At 40.1% G+C, this 22,153-nt stretch overlaps 1 protein-coding gene across 2 annotated transcripts in view; it reads right to left on the minus strand.

Annotated features, from left to right (window-relative positions):
- The window catches only part of LOC144791940 (arylacetamide deacetylase-like), a 331,480-nt gene that overhangs the window by 249,021 nt on the left and 60,306 nt on the right, over positions 1-22,153 (minus strand). For both annotated transcript variants that reach the window (XM_078666761.1, XM_078666762.1), the window contains exon 2: positions 17,443-17,665. In XM_078666761.1, the coding sequence (XP_078522887.1) occupies positions 17,443-17,665 (223 nt within the window). The remainder of the gene's footprint in view (positions 1-17,442; positions 17,666-22,153) is intronic.

A 22,153-nucleotide genomic window follows, 5' to 3' on the forward strand; every position in this document is an offset into this window, starting at 1 on the left:
CTTACTCAGAGCACACTTGCAGCACCCTCACGAACCAAAAAATCCGCTCCGCAGTAATCTGGCGTCGAAGCACACCTGAGGTACACTCGGTACCTCGGGTGGGGCCCGATGATGAAGCATGCCACCAACTAGGTTGGTGGGTGATGGCCTTCATAAAACCTAATGGTTTTCCTCCACCCGCAGACATACAAACAATTTAAACCAGAGCTAGTTCTCATTGATTGCTAACATATAAACTGGGGAAACGGACTAGCCTCTCTAGTTCTCCTCTCTCTTTTTGATTACAACACGCAATTTGTTTCTAAGCACTACAAAACAGTTTACATTTATACAGTAACTACTACCTATTGGATTTTGGTCATTTTGGTCATGTTTTACTCATACAAATATGTTATTTTTCTAACCTGGTGTGGAGTCTTTTTGTTGTGTTTTCCTGCCTTACTGTTTGAAGTGTTGCACAAATACTTTACACATTGTCTCTTAAGTTAAGCCTGACAGCTGCGTGCCAAGCTACCAGAGGGTGAGCACAGGATTGATCGAAGTGAGTTTCTGACTTTCCCTGACTAGGATTGTGGTTCCTGCTTGGACAAGGTGCATATCTCTGCCAACAAGAAACCCAATTTCTACCATGCACTAATTTATCACTACATTTTGGTGAACTTGTGCATTGCATTTTTAATGCTTCAAACACACTGCTTTCTAAAGTGATCTGGTCTGGATTTGTACCTACATTTCAGATTGTATTTGGAGTGATTCTGTCTTTTATACTGTCTCTATTTTCACACATTTTTGGAGGCATTGTGCTAGGATTTTCTCTGCTGATTGCTGTTTTGGTCCTATTTTTGTTGCTCCTTAGTGGATGTTTCACAACCAGGCCAAATGATAATGAAACTGCCACATGTCCTTTTGTGTCGTAAAAGGATGGTGCAGTACTTTGGATTGCCTTTGCTACTGGAATTGAACGACAACTGGTCTTTGTTTTTTCCGGACCATGTTGTTTCAGAATGTACAGTCTGTGTTTAACAACACTGGCATTCTTTTTAGTATGCATTACACATATGCTTTGATACGCAGCTGGCTCAGACTACGGACATGAATCTGTTAGTGTATCCATTGAAGTTGCACCTCCAGTGTTGCCGGGGCCTGTATCTGACCCGCGCTCCATTGTGGTCACCTGAACATGTAGATTTGACCAGTCAAGCGCGAGCAGATAGTTCCGGTTGGCGCAATTTGTTTCTAAGCACTACAAAACAGTTTAAATTTATACAGTAACTACAACCTATTGGATTTCGGTCATTTTGGTCATGTTTTACTCATACAAATATGAGTTACTTTTCTAACCTGGTGTGGAGTCTTTTTGTTGTGTTTTCCTGCCTTAATGTTTAAAGTGTTGCACAAATACTTTACACATTTCCTCTTAAGTTAAGCCTGACAGCTGTGTGCCAAGCTACCAGAGGGTGAGCACAGGATAGATCAAAGTGAGTTTCTGACTTTCCCTGACTAGGATTGTGGTTCCTGCTTGGACAAGGTGCATACCTCTGCCAACAAGAAACCCAATTTCTACCATGCACTAATTTATCACTACATTTTGGTGAACTTGTGCATTGCATTTTTAATGCTTCAAATACACTGCTTTCTAAAGTGATCAGGTCTGGATTTGTTACTACATTTCACACTGTATTTGGAGTGATTCTGTCTTTTATACTGTCTCTATTTTCACAAATTTTTGGAGGCATTGGGCTAGGATTTTCTCTGCTGATTGCTGTTTTGGTCCTATTTTTGTTGCTCCTCAGTGGATGTTTCACAACAAGGCCAAATGGTAATGAAATTGCCACATGTCCTTTTGTGTCGTAAAAGGATGGTGCAACACTTTGGATTGCTTTTGCTACTGGACTTGAACGACAACTGGTCTTTGTTTTTCCGGCCCATGTTGTTTCAGAATGTACAGTCTGTGTTTAACATCACTGGCATTCCTTTGAGTATGCATTACACATGTGCTTTGATACGCAGCTGGCTCAGACTACGGACATGAATCTGTTTGTGTATCCATTGAAGTTGCACCTCCAGTGTTGTCCTATGATGCTACCATTGCTATAGGATGCTTACTATGAGTTGCCTGGGCCACTTTGGATTGACGCTTTCACTCCAGGTTCTATGGTGCTCAGCTCTTCGTTTAAGGCTACACTTCTGGCACCTAGAGCTTCAGATTCTGCTGATGAGGCTGGTACTGGTCAAGTTTGTTCTTTGGAACTGCTCTTCAGGCTACTGTGGAGCTACTGTCTGCAGGAGCCCTTCAGGACCCAAATTACTTTCTGGACATGTTAGACTCTTTGTAACTACCATCCTATAGTATTAAACGCCTCATAGATCTTTTATTTTGACTTTTTGCTTCAAATTGTTTTTATTGATTTTTTAGTAGTTTGTGGGGTTTTAATTGGCATTTTCTAATGGCTTTCTATTGTGCCTATGTATTCAAAGTTTTATTATGTATAATATATGCCTTTTAAATGCTTTTAGATTGGCTAGCTTTCAGTGTATAAGTCTCCTTTCCAAACAACGGGAAAGTATTGCATGGCCCATGTTTAGTCTCCATTCTAGATTACGCTTATTAGGTTGATATCTCTTTCTCATGGTGACATTTTACACGCTTTCCTGCTAAAGCATGAATGTGCTATAAGTGCATTTCTGATAGGCATTGATGCCCTGTAGTCTGTACAGTTGTTTTCCAGGGTGATACATTTAGAACGCGATGTCATTGTTTTCCTTTCTTTCTGTGCTCATTAGGAGACACCTGATTTTAGCTAGACAAAACCAAAGGAGCTGCTCTGCGCCTCTGCCACAGTGCGATAAGGCAGTACTTTATTATATAAACAGATTCTGTGCTAAAGCTTAGTCAGCTTTCAAACTGGAATTATCATGGAAACACTGTGAAATTTGACTGAAGATTCAGCCCAGCTAACTCCGAACTTCAACCTGTGAAGGAAGATGGCATGTATACATAGGCTGGCTTCCGGACCTCTAAGACCATGGTATGGGTGTTAGAGTATCCCAATAGATCGGGCAGAGGGTGCTACCACTATCTCTCTTTAGTATAGTATTAGATACAGATAGGAGTAAGCTAACATTAGTAACAATTAACATGATTGAATTTTTGATATTGTTCACAATTCTTATAATGCTGATTACAGTAATGTGTCTCATCTTTCTGATAATTGCAGCTGCTGCTTTCTTTGCAAGAATACGATGATTTCAAGATATGTTTGAAAATGCATTGTCATATCTGTCTTATGTTTACCCTGGGCATGCAAGAGTGACAATACGAAAGGGTTTGATCTGTTTCCACAGATTCATTTGGAATCAAAGTGCCATGTTTGAGGTTGACAATAATATATTTTACAGTGGTCAGTTTATGGGTTTGATATGGTACTGTGAGCTAGCCAAAACACACCAACACTTACTGACAGTACATGTGAATTAAGTCTCTATATTGTGAAGTTTGTGTTGGTCTAATATACAGTCCTACTATATCTGTAGGAACTCTTTAACAAATCAATGACACAGAGAAAGATGTACCCTCAACAGAGACAATACAACATGGGCACATGAACACCAGATCAGGGAGACAGTCACTGTCGCATTTAGAAACACTCACTCTGGGACAGGGAGTCAGCAACATTGATTCTAGGAAGGAGAGCAAAGGACATAAGGATACATAAGCATATATACTGGCAGAGGACCAGAGAGACACTCACATGTCTTGCAGTCTGCACATCAGCTCTCATACCTCCCAAAGATATTTCTTACGATTGTCCAATGAATGACACAGAGTCTTCCAGTGTGTTTGGTGTATTTTTGATCTGAGCGCGCAAAGTGATTCCTGATATTGTTGTATGGGAGGTTGCAGTTTTTCCATAGATACAAATGTGAGGTCAGACTGCAGCCATGGGGCATTGAGGAAGAAAATTGTCACTAGCCAGTGTCCTGAACCCACTAGTCCTTTCTCTGGGAGCCAATCAATTTTGACTGATTATCCCAATTGCTGACCCTTGAGATATTACAGGCGTGGATATTAAGACAGCCCTGTAGTATGAACTCTGATCATGTGAATCCATATACACTTGTGCTCTTCTCTTTACATTTTGTTTTTAATTATGCAGGAAGTGTCTGATTAAAATGTTTGGCAGAGATGGTACTCTGTTGCAAAGGCAATTGAGTGATGTCCCATCTATATGCCTAATTTAGAGTCAGGGTGACTTCCAGTACCTCAACAGCATAGACTACTCCATCTCCACTGATGACATACAATTCCTCTTGCCCTCCGGCCTAAGAGCGTTGGAGATTTTGTCATTTGCCCGCCCAACCTATTTTAGGGGTGGCAAACAAAAGTTTTCATGATCCTGGTGAAAAGGGTTAGAGAAAACTTTCATGGTGCGGGGGTCATGGCTTTTTTTATTTTCAAAGCAAAATACCACTTTTGAATTTTGTTTTTGAAAATAAATAAAAAATTGAAAGTTTGCATATGACTCTGTCATTTTGATGGAGGTGTCCATCAAACTTTCAATGTATTGACAGGAACTGCTTTAACGGCAACTCCTGCCAATGCAAGAGATATCTGCTTGGCCATTGACGGAATGTAACATTAAATACAACACTTTTTGCATGCAGGCTCCACTATTATTTATTCTATATATCATTTGTGCCCGGCCTTAATTGGAGCCTCTTCCATTACACCAAGATTTGGGGACAAAAAAATCCATCTGATGCAATATGCTGACAACCTAGTCCTCCTGGATCACACTAAAGTTGGACTACACAATGTTCTCAACGCTCTCATCAAGTACAATGCACACAATGAGCTGGTTGCTAATGCAAGCAAATCTAAGATCATGACTTTTGGTAGCTATCCAAAACAAAGTTTACTAAATGGTGGCTTGGGTCACTGAGACTGGAATGTGTACAACATTACAACTGTCTGGGTGCATTGCTGTGCGAATCAGGAAGCCCCATGCTATACCTAAAAAAGCGAGGTCAAAAGGGAAGATGGTAGTGTATGCCTTCTTCAAGTTAAACACCACTCTGTATAGCCCAACAACGTTGGCTATATGCAGGGTGACACAGGCCAAATTGTGCCCTTCGGTCAACTACGAGTAGCAGGCATTCCCTGGTATGTTAGCAGCTGATTTGGAAAAAATACAATGTACAGCCTACAAGAAATTGTTCCATCTTTCCTCCTGTACAAGGATCCAGCTAAAATCTGACCTATCCAACAAAAATTAGAAGAGCTGATTGCTTTTGTAAAGTACTTTTATCTGGCAACAGCCACCTCAATAATAACATGAAGGCTCTCATACAAATTATCTTCACCAGAATTAACAGCCCTTGGTCCACAAACTTCATGGCAGCTAGGATATGTCTGCAACTGACCATGGAGAACTGGGACCCAAATATAATTGATTACACAAGCATCAAATCCCCAATAAAAAAACAATTACACCTTCGGACACGTGAACTAGACATAGAAGCTCTCCAGCCAAAGGATCTGCATGAAACTGAGAGATTGCCTCAAACAACTCAATCTAGAAAGCTTCACCTTATTCAGGCTACAGGAAAATGAGTTCTAACCAAATTTTATCAGCAAGGTTGGCCCCTCTCCCATTAAGAGAACTGTACCCATCCTGGAAGTCCGTTGAATCCATCATAAGGTGCAGATTGTGCAAATATAGAAGGGAATCACTGGCCCACATGCTACTATGCTGTCCGGCATTGCGAAAGGCCCATCGAGCACTCCTCAGGTCAATCAATCATTTCCTTTCTTTTGGTTTATAAAAATAACATAAAAGGCAACAATATACAAGCATGCATGAAAAATATAGACAAAACCAAATACATATAGGTACATATAAAAGCAATACAAATTAAGAAATAAAAAATGCTAAAATCAAGATGCAACTCTCTCAACGGTAATATGTGGGGTTTAAAATATTCCTGGAAACGTTTCTTATGCATGGGTTTTCTTGGACCTCAAATACCATAAAGCTGTTAAAAATGTGCCAGTTGAAAATACAAACGGGCCACTTGTATTAGTTCTACATACTTTCAGTGCTGTAATGCGGTCCTTAAAGCCCATCAATTTGCACAGTGGTCTAATCCAACGTGCACATTGTTTTGTGTAAGATACGTAAAAAAAACATATTCAATGGATCTGGAACCTCACGTTCCTTAGAGCATATATTTGATCTGCGTGACTCTTTGTTTCAAAAGGCAAGTAAAAGAAGCCATCGGTAATGTGCCCATTCTAAACTTAATAAAAAGTGCCCTTGCAAAACGTTTGCTGACACTGTCTAAATGCATATCAAAATCAAAGCCACATTTAAATGAAAAGAAAATATCAGTCAGGCTACACAAAGTAGTCTTAGAAATATGTTCTCCCAGCACATAATCCCAATAGGCCACTTTGAGATTCTCAGTAGCATTGCGTGGTAGATTTGAGGGTTTGACCAGAAACTTCCTAGTCCTAGCTTATATAATCCAATCGTTATAAAAGCACACCAATGGGTCCTATCATTACACAAACCCTCTAGGAAGCCTCTGAGTCATTCCCTATGGGCCTCTAGTTCTTCTGTAACTGACACACTTACCCAATACTGGATCGGTCTCAGTGCTGAAATATCAGAGATGGATCTCAAATTTAAATGCATATGGTTGGGGGGTGTGGGGGTACTCGGGGGAATATTTAGCAGCGATATGAGAAAATATTCTCTGCACTTTCGATCATCTCCAAATTACAACGGCCCCAAATGTCATCTCCATAAAGAGCCGCCCCACATGCTCAACTTTCATTGATCTCCAAGGAAACTGCCGATAAAACGGCGATAATGGGCTTGATAATATGGACTATAGAATTCCTATCGAAGCCCATGTTAGATGTGAAGACATCTAACATGGGCTTCGATAGGAATTCTATAGAGCATATTATCAAGCCCATTATCGCCGTTTTATCGGCAGGTTCCTGCCGATAAAAGCGGCGATAATGTATCGCCCGTCCTTGATAATATGCCCCAGAGTTTGGCAAAAAGCTTTGTAAACTCCTCGACATGGAGAAGTTCAATGTCCTCTCCCCTCTAATTCTTCTTACCCCATCCAAAGAATCTCCAGCCAGCTTCAGTATGCTGTCAGCATGAGTGCTAGAGAGTAGAGACTGTATTATCCTCTCCCGACACACACAGTTCTTGAACTAACTGGAACCATGGAGCATGGGAGTGAGGTGTAGAACACTGTAGGCTACTGTTGACAGCGCGTGTCAGGAGAGGTTTATCTTAAACTCGATGCAGTCCAGTCGCTCAACTGCACTACCTCAGTCTCACGGGAAATGCAGAAGTCCTTCTTCCACCTTTATGTTATTACTAGCAGCCCGCCCCGGCCTTGCCCGTGGCAGAAGGGGGCTGGGGGCAGCATCGCAGCAGGAGTGGCGCCTCAGAGCGGCCGTTTTGTTGGTCCTGGCCACTTCTGCCCACGCTTTGTTTTCCCCGCCGTCCCGACTTTGAAGAAAATGCTTTTTGAGCACTCAGTGTTTATGGCCCCCGCCCGTCGTTGGTCCTGGCCGCTTCTGCCCACGCTTTGTTTCCCCCTACGTCCCGACTTTGAGGGAAATGCTTTTTGAGCACTGAGTGTTTATGGCCCCGGCCCATCGTTGGTCCTGGCCGCTTCTGCCCACGCTTTGTTTCCTCCTACGTCCCGACTTTGAGGAAAATGCTTTTTGAGCCCTCAGTGTTTATGGCCCCCGACCGTCGTTGGTCCTGGCCGCTTCTGGCCACGCTTTGTTTCCCCCTACGTCCCGACCTTGAGGAAAAGGCTTTTTGAGCACTCAGTGTTCATGGCCCCCGCCCGTCCCTCGGTGCGCACCTGCGGATGCTTCTCTTACCTCTTCCTCCGCTCCTCCCCGCGCTGCTGATTTTACCGCTCCACTGCTCCTCCGCTTCTCGCCGCTCCGCAGCTCCTCCCCGCGCTCATGTCCACTGCTGTTCCTCGGGCTCCTGTACGCCGCTCCTCCCTGCGCTGCTGATGTCAGCACGCACGTCGCGGCTGGCCGGCGCTACTTCCAAGGGACTACTTTTTTTTTATTGTAAATTTTTTAAATAAGGTATATATATTTTTTTTATATAGCCTATGTCCTTCTGCTTGTCCTGACGTTTTCAAACATGTATTAGGTGTTTGGATTGGTGGTGTAGTTTTCGAATTTACCTGGCTCAAAGGTCACAGTTCTCTCTTTATAATAGTAGTATAGATTCAGTCTGGCGAATGGTAATGCGTGTTCATGTTGACTTTATTTCCCCTGCTGCAAGTTTTATGTGGGGCAATTTAGGCTGCTAGTGCCCACCTTTCGCATTGCAGATTGTTTAATGGTTTGCTGCTTCGAACATGGGGGGGGCCTACTCAATACAGGCAAATGAGTATTTTAGTAACATGACAAGGTGTCATCAGCAAATAATAAGCACAGTGTCTTTATGTACTTAAACTTAGGGGAATCATCCTCACAGTTAAAAAGGTACAGTAAGCACTCCTTGATATATAGAAGGAAGAGCGTGGGGGCCAGCACGCCCCTTGGCGCACTCATCTTAACTTGACTTATTTTATCTGTCAAATCTCCTGCAGGTCCACACATGACCCTAGCATAATTGTCTGTATAAACTGCCTGGATTAGGGTCAACATACATCTTGGGACCCCTATCTTGCACAGGATTTCCATAATTTTGGCCTTGTGACTAGATCAAACACAGATTGAAGATCCACAAATAACCACAAATAACCTCTCATTCTCAAGATCTATGGTCATCCACTTGATAGTTAAAAAGTGTATCATTTGTTCCACTGTATACATGTTTTGCCTGGACCCTGCCTGTAAATGGGATAGCACCTTATCTTGCACAATCCAATCCCATAACCCATAAGTATCTGGGAGCTGACTACTTTCTGCATGTTATCAATTAAGCTTATGGGTCTATGATTGCTCAGAGTGGCTTTACCAAATTCTTATGGATTTGTACTATAATAGCACCTTTCCAAGAGTCAGGGACCCAACCCACTGCCATCAGGGTGATAGACACATAATTTATGTATGGGGCCCAAATCTGAGGTTCGCCTCTATATAGGCCAACTGGGATTTTGTCTAAGCCTGGGGCTTTCCCTGGCTTCTGCGCTAATATAGCTAAGGTAGTTTCTTCGAGAGTAGATTCCTTATAATCATCACCCCCACAGTCTACAAGATATGTATATAGGTCAAGTTCCCTGCCAGCTATTGGGGTATTTGTCTGGTAAAGTCCCCCAAAATGTGAGACCCATTCCTCAGGAGGGATTTGGCAATCTGGCCTCAGTTTTCCGGCACGCCTATTCTGGGAGACCAGCTGCCAGAACTGTTTGCTATCTTTAGCCCTTGATGGCATCAATGAATTTTCCCAAACTCCCTCTTCCCACAAAGCTTTACTTGCCTTTGTGGTACTAACATACTCCCTCCTAGCTAAAACAATCCAAGATTTATCTTTGCTCTTTTAGGCCTTGATAAGAGTACCATTGGCAAGTCTACAAGTGTGGTCAAACCATTCATTGGACCTTACAGAGTTCAAGCCCTTTTCCTCCTCGTACATTTTACAAAAAGGAAGCCTAATCTACTAAAAACGTTGTTATGAACTGCCATTATCTGGCCAGGGGTTAATTCTTTTTGCAGTAATTAAGTAAATTCATTTAGTATGAGTTGGTATAGAGTGGCTAACAATTCCTCAGAATTTAATAATGCCACCCATTTGACCGCTCATTTATTGCTAGTGACCACCATCGGATTTGCGACATCAAGATCTTCTGCAGCCCCTCCCCCTTGCTTGCCATCCTTTCCCAAAGTAATAACATTGGGAAGTGGTCACTATCATGGTGAACACATACTGCCAGATCAGATATCTCATGTCATAACCTTAGGTCCAACAAAATGGAGTCAAGATATACTGGTCTTAAACCATAGGTGACCAAGATATCTACGAACTGTAATCCTGATGCAATTATTTTAGGTAATTTACATGTGGAATTGAGGGGTGAAATCCCCCAAAAGGGATCCTCTTAATTGAAAAGGTCTAAGTATGGTGCATAGAGCTCAAAGCACACATTAAATTCTCCCATAGGAATTTCTCGATAGAAGGGGGGCAGATCTACCAAAAATACATTTAAGATGCCTGTGAAATAGGGTTAGTTCTATTATATATGATTATTACCAGGTAGGGGGGCCTGTTCTTGTGCACTAAGCTGAGAGCTAGTATGTCCGGGGAGTCAATGTATATTTATTTTACGTTGCAGCCCAACAAAATTCTTAGCCGTATGATAAGCCCCCCACCATCCTGCCTGCTGTGGGGTGGAAAGCATGATTGTAATATAAAATAAAACCTTGCCTAAAACCATTGCGGTAACCCACGTCTCCTCTAATAAGCACAAATCAAAGTTCTCCATATACAGTCCCCAATCCGCATCATCTAGCTTTGTCCTTAGCCCACGATGTTCCATGAAATAAGTGCACAGCAATATTCCATGGAATAGGATTTTTTGGGAACAGCAAGTCAGACTGTGATTTCTGGTGTAGCAAAGCCATCTTGAGTGGAGCATACAAGATCCTTCCCTTTCAAAATAATGGGACTAGAAAGAGCATTCATAGAAGCCACTTCAATCGAATTAGTTATTTCAGGCCTATTTGGATTATGCACACCTTTTTACAAAGATTACATGTTAAAGATTGACTAATTCAAACTATGTTGCATGCAACATTTGACATGTGTCTGCCTGCCATGTGTGGTAAGACCCGAAAGCGGAAAGGTCCCGAGTGGGCAACCTGGACTCAAAAGTGCACAGCTGGGGGGGTTAAACACTACAATATATCAGTTTTTACCCAAAATATACCAATACAACAAATGTTTTCTGTTGGTTTCAACACACAATTTACTGCTCATTGCATGATATTTCAATACTTTTCTAAGTTCACTTCATTTGATTGATCACTTCTGCTGATCATTATGAAATATACATATCATTCTTAAAAAACGATAAATAAGCACAAAGAAAATCCAGCCCAATGCATTTTGGAACTGCCTGTCCCTTCATCAGGGGCTTATCTGCAAAGTATATAACAATGTAATAATTTAGATGCACAGTAATGGAGCCATTATCATCAATGCAGCGGCAAGGCTTATTACAGGATCGAGGAAATTTGACCATATATCCCCTCACCTGAAAGCTTTAAACTGGTTACCATATGAAGCTAGAGTACAGCTGAAAATGGCATGTATCACTCATAAAGCGATTCATCACAACACACCTAGATATCTCGCCAACAAAATAGAAATTGCAGGAAGAAACAGACCAGCCAGGAGTGCAAATTATCTGCTCCTGAGACCACCTATCTTCAAGAAGAAAAGAACATATGAGAAGACGTTCCCAGGCGTGGCTCCCAGAATTTGGAACTTCCTTCCCGCAAACATCAGAAAAATTACAAACTCTGTCATATTTAAGAGAGAAACTAAGGTCTTTCTTATGAGTAAGTTCCTCCCATAGGTACGACAAATCGCCACCTAAGACTTATCACTGAAGTAATCACTAGATACTTACCATAGGAATGGAATTGATAGAGCCTTAAAGAAAGTCGTATATTAGCTACTTATAGACTAGGTCTAAAGTAATACTAATGAAGTTTTTTGTTGTTAAGATCTTATTGATTTCTATACATTGTTGTTTCAACCCATGCCATGTGATGTTAAGCGCTCTGATACCCATGGGTCTTGTACGCGCTATAGAAAACTGTTAATAAATAAATAAATAAATCATAATGTTTTAAATGTGAAACCAATGACCATATACAAAATTAGAAGTTACTGCACATGCCAACAGCCCAGCATCCGTGCGTATTGTAGTATTGCATGCAATCAACCTCCAGACTGTGAGAAATCCACTCAATGTGGCTGACAAATCTGGTGAAAAAACCTGAACTATTCAGTTGTCTATTCTGGAACATTACCGAAAAAGACACTAGACTTACTAGTGAACTTGAGTAGACAACCAATCTCCTGAATGATTAGGGATCCTATGAATAAAAAAAAAATGATCTTCAATACACAATCTGCTGCAAACAACTAAAAAAGTAGTCAGTATTTGTCTGCTGTTTTGCCACTTCCTACCTTGATGATGGACCTAAAACAAAGTTCTCAAAGGTGAACTTTGGGTTACGACATAAACTGTAAATGGTGATAAAAACATAGTGCTCAAATTAATCACCACTCCGCTTTGAATCAATAAAAAAATCTCCCACTGTTACCAGTGTCTTAACAATGCAATTATCGTGCTCTTCTGATAATACTTGGTCCGCCTGTCGGCACCTCAGCACACTGCGTAACAAACAACACCAAGTCATCTACTATACTCAAGTGTTTCTAATGAACTCCTACATTCAGCTCAAAGCTGCAAAGCTTACCCATGCAGGGTGTCCATTCTTCTGCGTGGTTTCACTCTCCACTTTCCGCTGATACACAGGACTTCTGCGTAACAAACAACACTCAATGACTAGCGGTTATCACTATCACCCTCCCTCATACACCAAAGGGCTACGAGACTTACCCAAGCAGGGTGTCCAGTCTGTATACAAAATCACTCTCCGCTGCTACACATAACCTCAATGCTGGCAAGTTCTGAAAGCTTCCGAACTCTCGGGAGTTTAATTAATGCTCGCGTGCTCACGCGAGAAGTCGCTTCAACTTCAGCGCCATCTTGGAATGTGCATGTTATACGTGTATCCTGATCAGTTTTGTATAAAAAGAGAATAATATTAGCCCAATAACTCCTGCCAAATGCAGTCTAAGACTCCCAAATGCACATATTATGGTGTCCATACATGCGAGATTGCAAAACTGTGTCCTCTCAAATGGAATTTAGTGAACAGTGCGCCATCTTTAAATGGGCAAAACGTGAAGTATATACAGTCTTTCTCACCCATCAATGCTGAACTGAAGCATGCTTACAATCTACTTGGTGTTCGCATAAGGCAAAATGTTCAGGAAAACAAAACATATAACTGTTAGTCTATCATCATATAATGGGAACCATTTGTGAATGAAATGATATCAACATGCCTCAGTACCTTCAACGATGTCCTTACACATCTTTTAAAAATCAATACAATGCATGTCAATCCATTCTTTTTTATAAAAGCCACTATCAAGGCAGCTGTGGCTGTGGCTGTGTGTAATGCTGATGATGTGCATGAAGCAATGCTAAATAAACCCAATCATGTGAATGATCATGGACTGTGTGTGAATGGAAGTTCGGTAGTGTAAAATTCATAGGAAACATGACATGTCCAATTTGTCATTGAGCCCTGATGGCATCATGGTGTTTAATTTTTTAATCCAATCAATTTCCTTTGGTAAAAGTGATTTGGAGTTGTCTGTTCCATCACGAGCAGGTATGTGTTCAATGATTTGGAATTTTATTTGCGCAATGGTGTGACAAGCTTCTTCCCAGTGAAGGGCCAAACTTGAGGTGGTACTTTTGTTTGTAATCCGGCTTTTGTGTTCTGTCAAATGTGTTTTAATTTTTCTCTCGGTCTTTCCAATATATAATAAACTGCATGAACATTTGATGGAATAGATGAAACATGTTGAATTACAGTCAAACGCTTGTTTTATCTTACTTTTTGTTTTCCAATCCTAGGATGTGACAACGTGTCACCCATGATGGCATTATTACAGTGAATGCAGTTCCCGCATTTGGTCATACCAGATTTAGTGGCCACTTTATTCACCTTTTTGCTAGCTAACAACTCCTTAAGATACGTGCTCTTGTAAAAGCGAACAATGGTTTGTTGCAGAATAGACCATTAAACTCTGATTCCTCTTTCAACAACTCCCACCGTTTGTGGAGGAGTTGCTTAATCTCTGTCGTGACTGTCAAAAATTTAGAAACAAACACGATGCTATCCGTGTTTTTTTTAGGATGCTTCATTAAAAGATTTGCTCTACTACACAAACTAGCTCTCTGTAGTTGTGATTCCAGTAATGCCTCTGGATATCCCCTTTCCACATAGTCTTTCTTTTGAATCTCCATTGTTTCCATATAAGTATTGGTGTTTGTGGTGATGGGTTTAATCCTCGAAAATTGCAAATATGAAAGAATCATAATTAACGATGGTGGATGGAAACTCGAAAATTGAAGAGCATTATTGCGGTCTGTTTCTTTTTTGTATACCCTTGTGGAAATTCTTTTTGATTCTAATTCGATCCACATATCTAAGAAAGTGATGCCACTTTTCTTGATTGTACTGGTGAATTGAATTCTTGTGTCAATCAGATTTAAAGTTCTGATGTTCTCTATCAGCATTTCCACTGGATTTTTCCAAATCAGGAAGATGGCGTCAATAAAACGTCTGAAAAATACCAATCCTTCCTTCCAAATGTTGTTATTCAAAATGGGATCAGATTAAAATCTCACCATAAAAGTTTTGGCATAGGCTGGGGCGCCCGAAAAGCCCATAGACGTGCCAATTAATTGTAGAAAGAATTTGTTATTCCATTGAAAATAGCTGCTGTGTAGACAGAACTCAAGAAGTTTGATTACAAAACAACTCTGATCATTGCTGGTGGTCTGTCTTAGTAACGCCATTCAGCTTCTTCAATTCCAAGTGCATGGGGTATAGAAGTATATAACGACACCACGTCGATTGTACACAGAAACCAATTTTCACTCACTTCCTCTGTTATAGAATGGATACTCCTTAAAAAATCATTTGTATCTTCAATGTATGTATCCAAATTTTGTTTTGGAAGTAGGGGACCCCTATATACTAATGAACTTGCTATACATAGGGAAATATAATGAATTTGGGAAAGGTCTATAGCTAAGTTAGAAAACTATAATTAAACAAACTAAGTGAGAGACCAAAAGACAATAAGAAAAACCAATGTAAAAGCGACTGAACACCTAATTGATAAACAGGTTCTCTAAATTTTATTGATCAAAAAACTTTTTTTTATAAATGAATTTCTCAATTAAATTTCATATACATTACTCGTGTAATATCATGGACTGATCAATTGATCAGTCCATGATATTACACCAGTAATGTATATGAAATTTAATTGAGATCAAAAGTAAAATTAGATCTACAGACCATTTATTTTAAATCACATACCACTTTTCCATAAACTGTGGTTATGTTGTATCCTGAATAACGCAAGTTTGATTGCCAGTGTAAGACCTCGAGGAATCCTTTTAACTTTGTGGTATTGAATTAACGTTGCTGCGTGTAAACGTTGGTTTAATTCTCATCGGGTCAAAAATTCCAGTTTTTTTAGTTGTTGAAGAACTGCCAATATAATTTGAAAGGGCCTAGTGGGTTGGAATGAGGTCTATTATTAATTGATGTTCTTTTGATGTTCTTGTATTTATGTAGAAATGTGCATTTTATTTACTCTTAACTATTTTCATATTAGTCATTATATTAGAATATATTTATGTTTACTATAATGTTAATAGTCTATGGTCTAAATAAGCAAGTACTAGAATGAAAAAAATGAATACCCATATATTTTTGGTGTCCAGTGGATGGTTTTAGACATCGTATGAATGACCCTGTTCGAGCCTGGTGGAAGGATCATTGGTTACATGCCCAAACTGTCACGTAGGGTATCATGAATAGAATAACCCATGAATAAAGGTGCTTCCCGCTGTTCAACTGGGATATTCCTTTAAGAAGCGACTCAACCAATCTCTGGGTGTTTGTACTCAAGGTAACAACAAGACAGATGGTATATAGTGTGGATCAATTATAGCCTATGGTAATCACTCACAATGAAACACATATCAATTGAATTTTTAATTAATGAGAAAATGCCTACTAAACAACACAGTTTTATAGAAATGCCACACAAGACACATTTCTACAATTCACTTTTTTTTCCTCCAGATTCTCTGGAGATGAACTTCACGATACAACCAAAGGGGTATATTTGCAGGCCCCTATTGCCACCACAACATCACTTTTTGGGACGTTGTGATGGAGATGGGGGCTTCATCCTATTTACAAGACAGTGTTAAGCCACTTTCCGTGGCTTAACGCTGCCTTGTAAATAAGGCACCCATTCACGCTATACTTATCGAGAAATGGGAGAGAAATGAGTGTTGTAGTGGGCGTTCCACCACAGCAAACACCCATTGATTTTGATGCTGCCCCAAATTTACAAGGGTGGCGTAATTATGGGGCTGCACAAAAATTGAGACCAGGGAAAACCTGATTTACCCTGGCAAAATGGGGAGACATTTTTTTATTTCTCTTCATTTTTTATATTTCCATGTGTGCTGCTTTGTGCAGCACACATGGGAACCTCGATAAGCCATTGATTGTTTATGTGCAGGAAGGTGTCCCTTCCTGCACATAAAGAAATCATTAAAAATCATGATGTTTTGCAATTTCTATGTGTGCTGCATTAAGCAGCCCACATAGAAGTTACAAAACGCCATTTAAAGATTGTTTATGTGCAGCAAGGAAGGGACACCTTCCTACACATAAACAATCTTCCCCTGCACTATGGTCAGCTAAATTTAGCGCCAGCATAGGGAGAAATGCAGGGCTGCACCGTATTGTTCTAAATATGGTGCAGCCCTACGTTTCAGAAGTGTCTGAGAGCGGTGTTAAGAAAAGGAGGCGAACGACACTCTCCGTCACTTCCATTATAAATATGCCCCAAAAGGTCTTAGGCCACAAACACATATTCACAGTATTAAAACAAACAGCTGCTATAGACAAAGTTATACAATGCCAATCAATTTCTTGTCGACCAATGGTTTTCAACATTGTAGGTGTTTATATAATAATCTCAGTTCATAATCGACCCTGGAGGTAGTCACACTTGCAAGGAGTCAACTGGAGAAACATCCACTCGTTTTTTTACACCTTGATGAACAAGTGAATTAGTCCAAAATCCATTTTACATAGATGGACCCCTCCACTTCTAAGAGTTGACAAGCTACATTTGATTCTTGCCTTTTCAGGAAAAAAGAAACAGAAGAAAACACATACCAAAAAAGGCCTAGTTTTGGCTACATACACGCTGCTTCTTGCTGGACTTAACTTTCGAGTAAAGGACCATAAACTTAACCGAGCTGAAGGAATGTGAAAACTCTAGTGTCCTCCTCCTCGGGCTCTTCAGTGTTCAACTTCACCTGAAGTCACTGATCGAGGTTTGGAGAGGAGGTAAATCACACAGCCAGAGCAACAAGTGCACATTGGAGATGATGCAAATGACACCAGTCTCTTTCAAATTTCATTCAATTCATTACTTAGAATAAAAAATATGAATTAAAAATAAATAAGCATTAATTATCTTATTTCTGTCAATGAAATAACAATTCTACTGTGGTACTTACCTGGACTTCCCATGCACCATCCTCCACCATGGAAATAAATCATTGCTCTCCTTTGAGTATGTGAGGACTTTTTGGGAAAATATAAATGAACAGTAACATTATTAAATGTTGTCTTGGTCACTGTGACATTTTCATCTGATATTGCAGGGACATTACTAAATGAAATGACGAGCTTCATAATGTCCATGTAATCCACTATCCCAAGCATGTCAGTAAACTCTGCCTGCAAATAAAATAAAACAACATATTTCAGCATCCTATAAGAAATGTAATACGTGTAATTTGCATATCAAACTGAAAATGCCATATCATATATTTCCCAAAACAACAACGTTACCTACTCAGTTGCATACAAATGCTTGGTGGTTGTACATTGTTTTAATGCCAAGAAAAGGGTGGAAGTTTAACAAATAAGAAATCATGCTACAGTCTTGTATTTTGTATTGGTGTTACTCAATGTGCCTTCCATGACTAACAACTGCACGAATTTCAACACCAAGTTTATTTCTCTCCTGGTTGACAAATAATATTCAACTTCTTATTAAAAATGTATGGGGGCACCTTAATCCCCTCCAAGCCACAGGAATTACATACACATGGCTGTTACTAATGGTGAGTCTCTAGCGATACACAAGAGCACACAGTTACTGAAATTTCACATTCATCTGTTTTGTTTATTCAAATATTCCGTTCATATTCCTTCATTGATTTAAGTCATCCATTCTTATTGTGTTATTATATGTTTTACAAATCGTTCAGGGGAAATATAGTTTTCACCTTTAGAATTTAAACATAAAATTATGTAAAGTCAGACTCCCTATTTGGATCAATGCACTTTAAGAATAAAGAGGCAGGCATCGAAGTACAGCGTTCTAGGTAGCACCTACAATAATTGTCATCAACTGCATTTATGTCCAGTGGTTCATGTACTCTATAATTATTCATATTTATTGTTGTTATATATCCGTCCTAACTTCAAGTGTAATATGATGTCTAATTCGTTCCCCAAAATACATTTTCTTCTCAAAGAGATTAAATCAAGTATTTGTGAATCATATATGAAAATCAAAAGCACTTAACTTATCATGTATTTCTTTTATGTTTTTCTCGTATCATTCACTAAGTCACCGCTACATATTATTTTTATGTTCACAATAGTCTTTCAGTCATCCGTTAATTAGTTATTTGAACAATATACTTAATATGAACTTTTACTGAGTGCACCCGTCATCTAATCTATTAATAATATACTCCATTAATGGCCCACTGTTCATCAATTATCTCAGAGCCTCCTCATTCATAATTATATTCCAATGTTTCTGTCATCAGGGCATATATTCTATCAATGCTTGTCACTATTGTACTTGTTTTTTCCACAGTTTTTTTAAGAGCCTCTTCATGAATTGAATATGTATCTTTGTCATTTGCAATTTTTTTTGCCTCAAAAAATGTCTCCATCATAAATTCTCAATAAGTCATTTTGTGAGAAAACTGCACTAGTCATGGGTGTGCTCTTTCTACTTTTTGCAGATAATTTAATTTAACTCATCTATTTCTGGGTTTCAATAAATATCTTGCCATTTGGGTTTCACCTAGTGTGAGAAAGTTTATTGATTACAATACTTCTGCCTTGAAATCTAAAAATCCTAATTTGTTTAGTGTTTGGTGTCCCTTGCTTTGGACCTGGTGGAGGGGACTTGAAACTATCAAATGAAGATTGTCCCTCATAATTTATATGTGCTCTCCATGCTCCCTTTAAAATTCAAAATTACATTTTCAAACATATTCTCGCTAGTTGACTCGATGGCATGACACTACACGATGCATGCAAGGAGGAGCCTGTGATTGCAGCATAGCAACTGTCGTCGTTCAGACCTAACGCTGGTCACTCCCTGTGGTGCCTTCTGTTTGCCACCTCCCGCACTGCTCAGGGTGAGCCTTGGGGGAGTGATTGTGACCCCAACTAAACAGATTGAAGATTGCTCCCCTGCAGAGCTGCACTGAGATGTGGGAGACAGCGGGTCGCTAAGGGAGGCCAACAAAGCAACTTGAGCCAATGCCATCTGCCTGATCCTGCTGGCCGATCCCTTGAGCTCTGGGCCACGATACCAACACAGGTTACTGGGTGAGTCGACCCTCTCACCCCCAGCCCAATAATATTCAGCATGGCACCAGGAGGTTTGAAGCTTTCCCGTCCTGCAGTGTAAAGGCAAGGCCAGCTGGATGCATCATCTCTGATCGCCCGAGGGTGGCGGCATTAACCGTAAAAGTCTGCACTAAGCTGGTCAAAAAGGACTTGGGGGCTGAGGGGAGAGATGGACAGAGTGGGAGAGCAGGCAGTGGAGCAGCAAAGAGCATCTGGTGCATGGCGGGGGCGGTGCTCAGCCAGTGTTGCTTGTCCGCCAAGAGGTGCCTGTAGGCAAGATGGTTGCACCGCCCTCTTTCCCTATGGCTGGTCCAAACTAAGCCAAGCCCAGCTAAGAACCGAGGTTCCTCCGGGAAGATGGTTTCGGATACCATTCGGTCGGACTCCCATTGACTTCAATGAGAGCCTGTGTTCCGACCGAATACATAGGTTCCCATTGAAGAAAGGGGTGGGTGGGGAAAATCATGCACCCTGTGGCAGGCACCCCTTGGTGCCTGCCACACTGTGCATGGTCTGAAAGGGTGTCCTTTGGGTTCCTCACGGGCCCCATTCGGAAAGCTCCGGGTGAAGGGGGTCTGCTACGTGCCCCCGAAGTCAGATTCCGACAGCGAGTCTGTGTCAGACAAACCGATTTGGAAAGGCTGTCCAAATCCGACATCATAATGGCTCAGTCTGAAACACTGTACGTAGACCTGTACAAGTCGGCTCCGAATTACACGGTTCCTCCAAATGCCATCCGGAACCAACTCGGAAAGTCAGACCGCTTTCCGCACATCGTAATCGGTCATTCGAGAAGCCTTCCAAATTGGTTGGAAAGGCGGGTTCCGATTCGGAGCCTTTCCGAATGACATCGTAGTTGACCCCTAAGTAGTAAACTTATGTGAGTGAAGATCTCCCCATAAAAGATTTAGGACAGTTGGAGATTTACATTCATAGCTGTATGAATACCATGGTGTACTACTTTAATAGTACTATTATAGTACTACTAAACATACTACAAAATGCTGTTTGTGAATAGGCACCTATATTTTCAAGTCTTGGGTGACATCTGATTATAGAGTACCTCCAGTAAATGTATCTGCCAGTCTTATTTGGAATGACTCTGTCCCAAAGACTGCTCTTGTTTAAAAACTTTGTTGAGGTCTGTTTCAGCTAGCACAAAATTTATAATTTACTCTTATGGGAAGACAATTTGCAAACTTCCAAGTTTACTCGAACTTTGGAAAAAAAACTATGGTTGAAAATATTAAAAATTCCAAGAGCAGCGAATACTCCTCATTTGTTTTTTGTTATTTATAATAATGCTATTATTTTCCATGTTTGTGCAAATAAGTTTGAAGGGTGCAAATTATATTTCTGTAGGTCTTGTTCAAGCTTGTCTCGTTCTATTACTCAAATGCTGTTTTAAGTTAAGCGTGTGGAATCGCTTTGGTTTTAGTATGGTCTAAATAATATGGAATTATAAATTATAATCTACCAATTGAGTTTTCAAATGTAATTTTAAACTCGTTGTTGCCTAACTCTGAAAGTTGTATAAGCTGGACTATTTCACTATATATTTTCATTTTGATTGTCTTCATAATCTAATAATTTTAAAATGATTAAACAAAAACAATTGTGTGCCCTTGTGTGCGGTGAAAGTCTGGTACAAAATGTTCTTCTTGAAAGATAAAAATAATATTTATAAAACTCTGGCTGCTTCATGACATTGAAAAAATATTTGTTTTAGGATTACCAACCTTTTAACCACCATAGAATAAAACCTACAAGGGCACAGCAAGAATTTGAACTTCCTTGGTACAAATTAGCTTAATTTTTTAATTGCTGCATTAAACTGCTTGGATATATCACCATCAAATAATTATTCCACTTTACTTAAAATAATTTCGCTAGTAACCTGTACAAGTTATTTTTCTATTTCCTTTTTTTTTCCTTTTTATTGTGTGTTTTTTTTCCCTTTTTTTTTAATGTATTGAAGTTCATGGTGCATAAAGACAAATCAGTTAATTAATCACAAGCAAGGTATAAAAACATCTGATACAAATAAATAATCACTCAAAAATAAACAGCTAAAAACACGTTACATGATGTGGGGATAAAATGCAAAAGATCTACCAATAAATATAACAATACAGTACATATCAGGTTCTTATTCTATCCTCCAGCCATTTCTTAACCGGGGCCCAAAGGTGTCTTCCCATCTCTCGTTTTTTAGCACCTTTAAGATCATAGAGACAAGACTCGATATTATAAATACCTAAAAATCTAGAGATCCACATCTGATAAGAAGGGGCTTTAACATCCTTCCAACCGGCCGAGATCAAGATTCTGAGCACGGCAACCGACATAAAAACCAAAGCGTCCTCATCCTCTGTTAAAACCAATTTAGAATCTGAGCCAAATAACATCACTGTTGGGGATAGATCAATCTTGTGACCTAGCAGCCCCTCCCAAAATTTCATAACTGCATCCAGAACAGGGGCCAGCCGCTCACAGGTAAAAAACATATGTAGTAGATCTGCTTGCCCCTTATTACATCTCGGACAGCGATCATCATTCCTGACA

Source organism: Lissotriton helveticus, chromosome 11 (genome assembly GCF_964261635.1).
Source record: "Lissotriton helveticus chromosome 11, aLisHel1.1, whole genome shotgun sequence".
Classification (NCBI taxonomy): domain Eukaryota; kingdom Metazoa; phylum Chordata; class Amphibia; order Caudata; family Salamandridae; genus Lissotriton; species Lissotriton helveticus.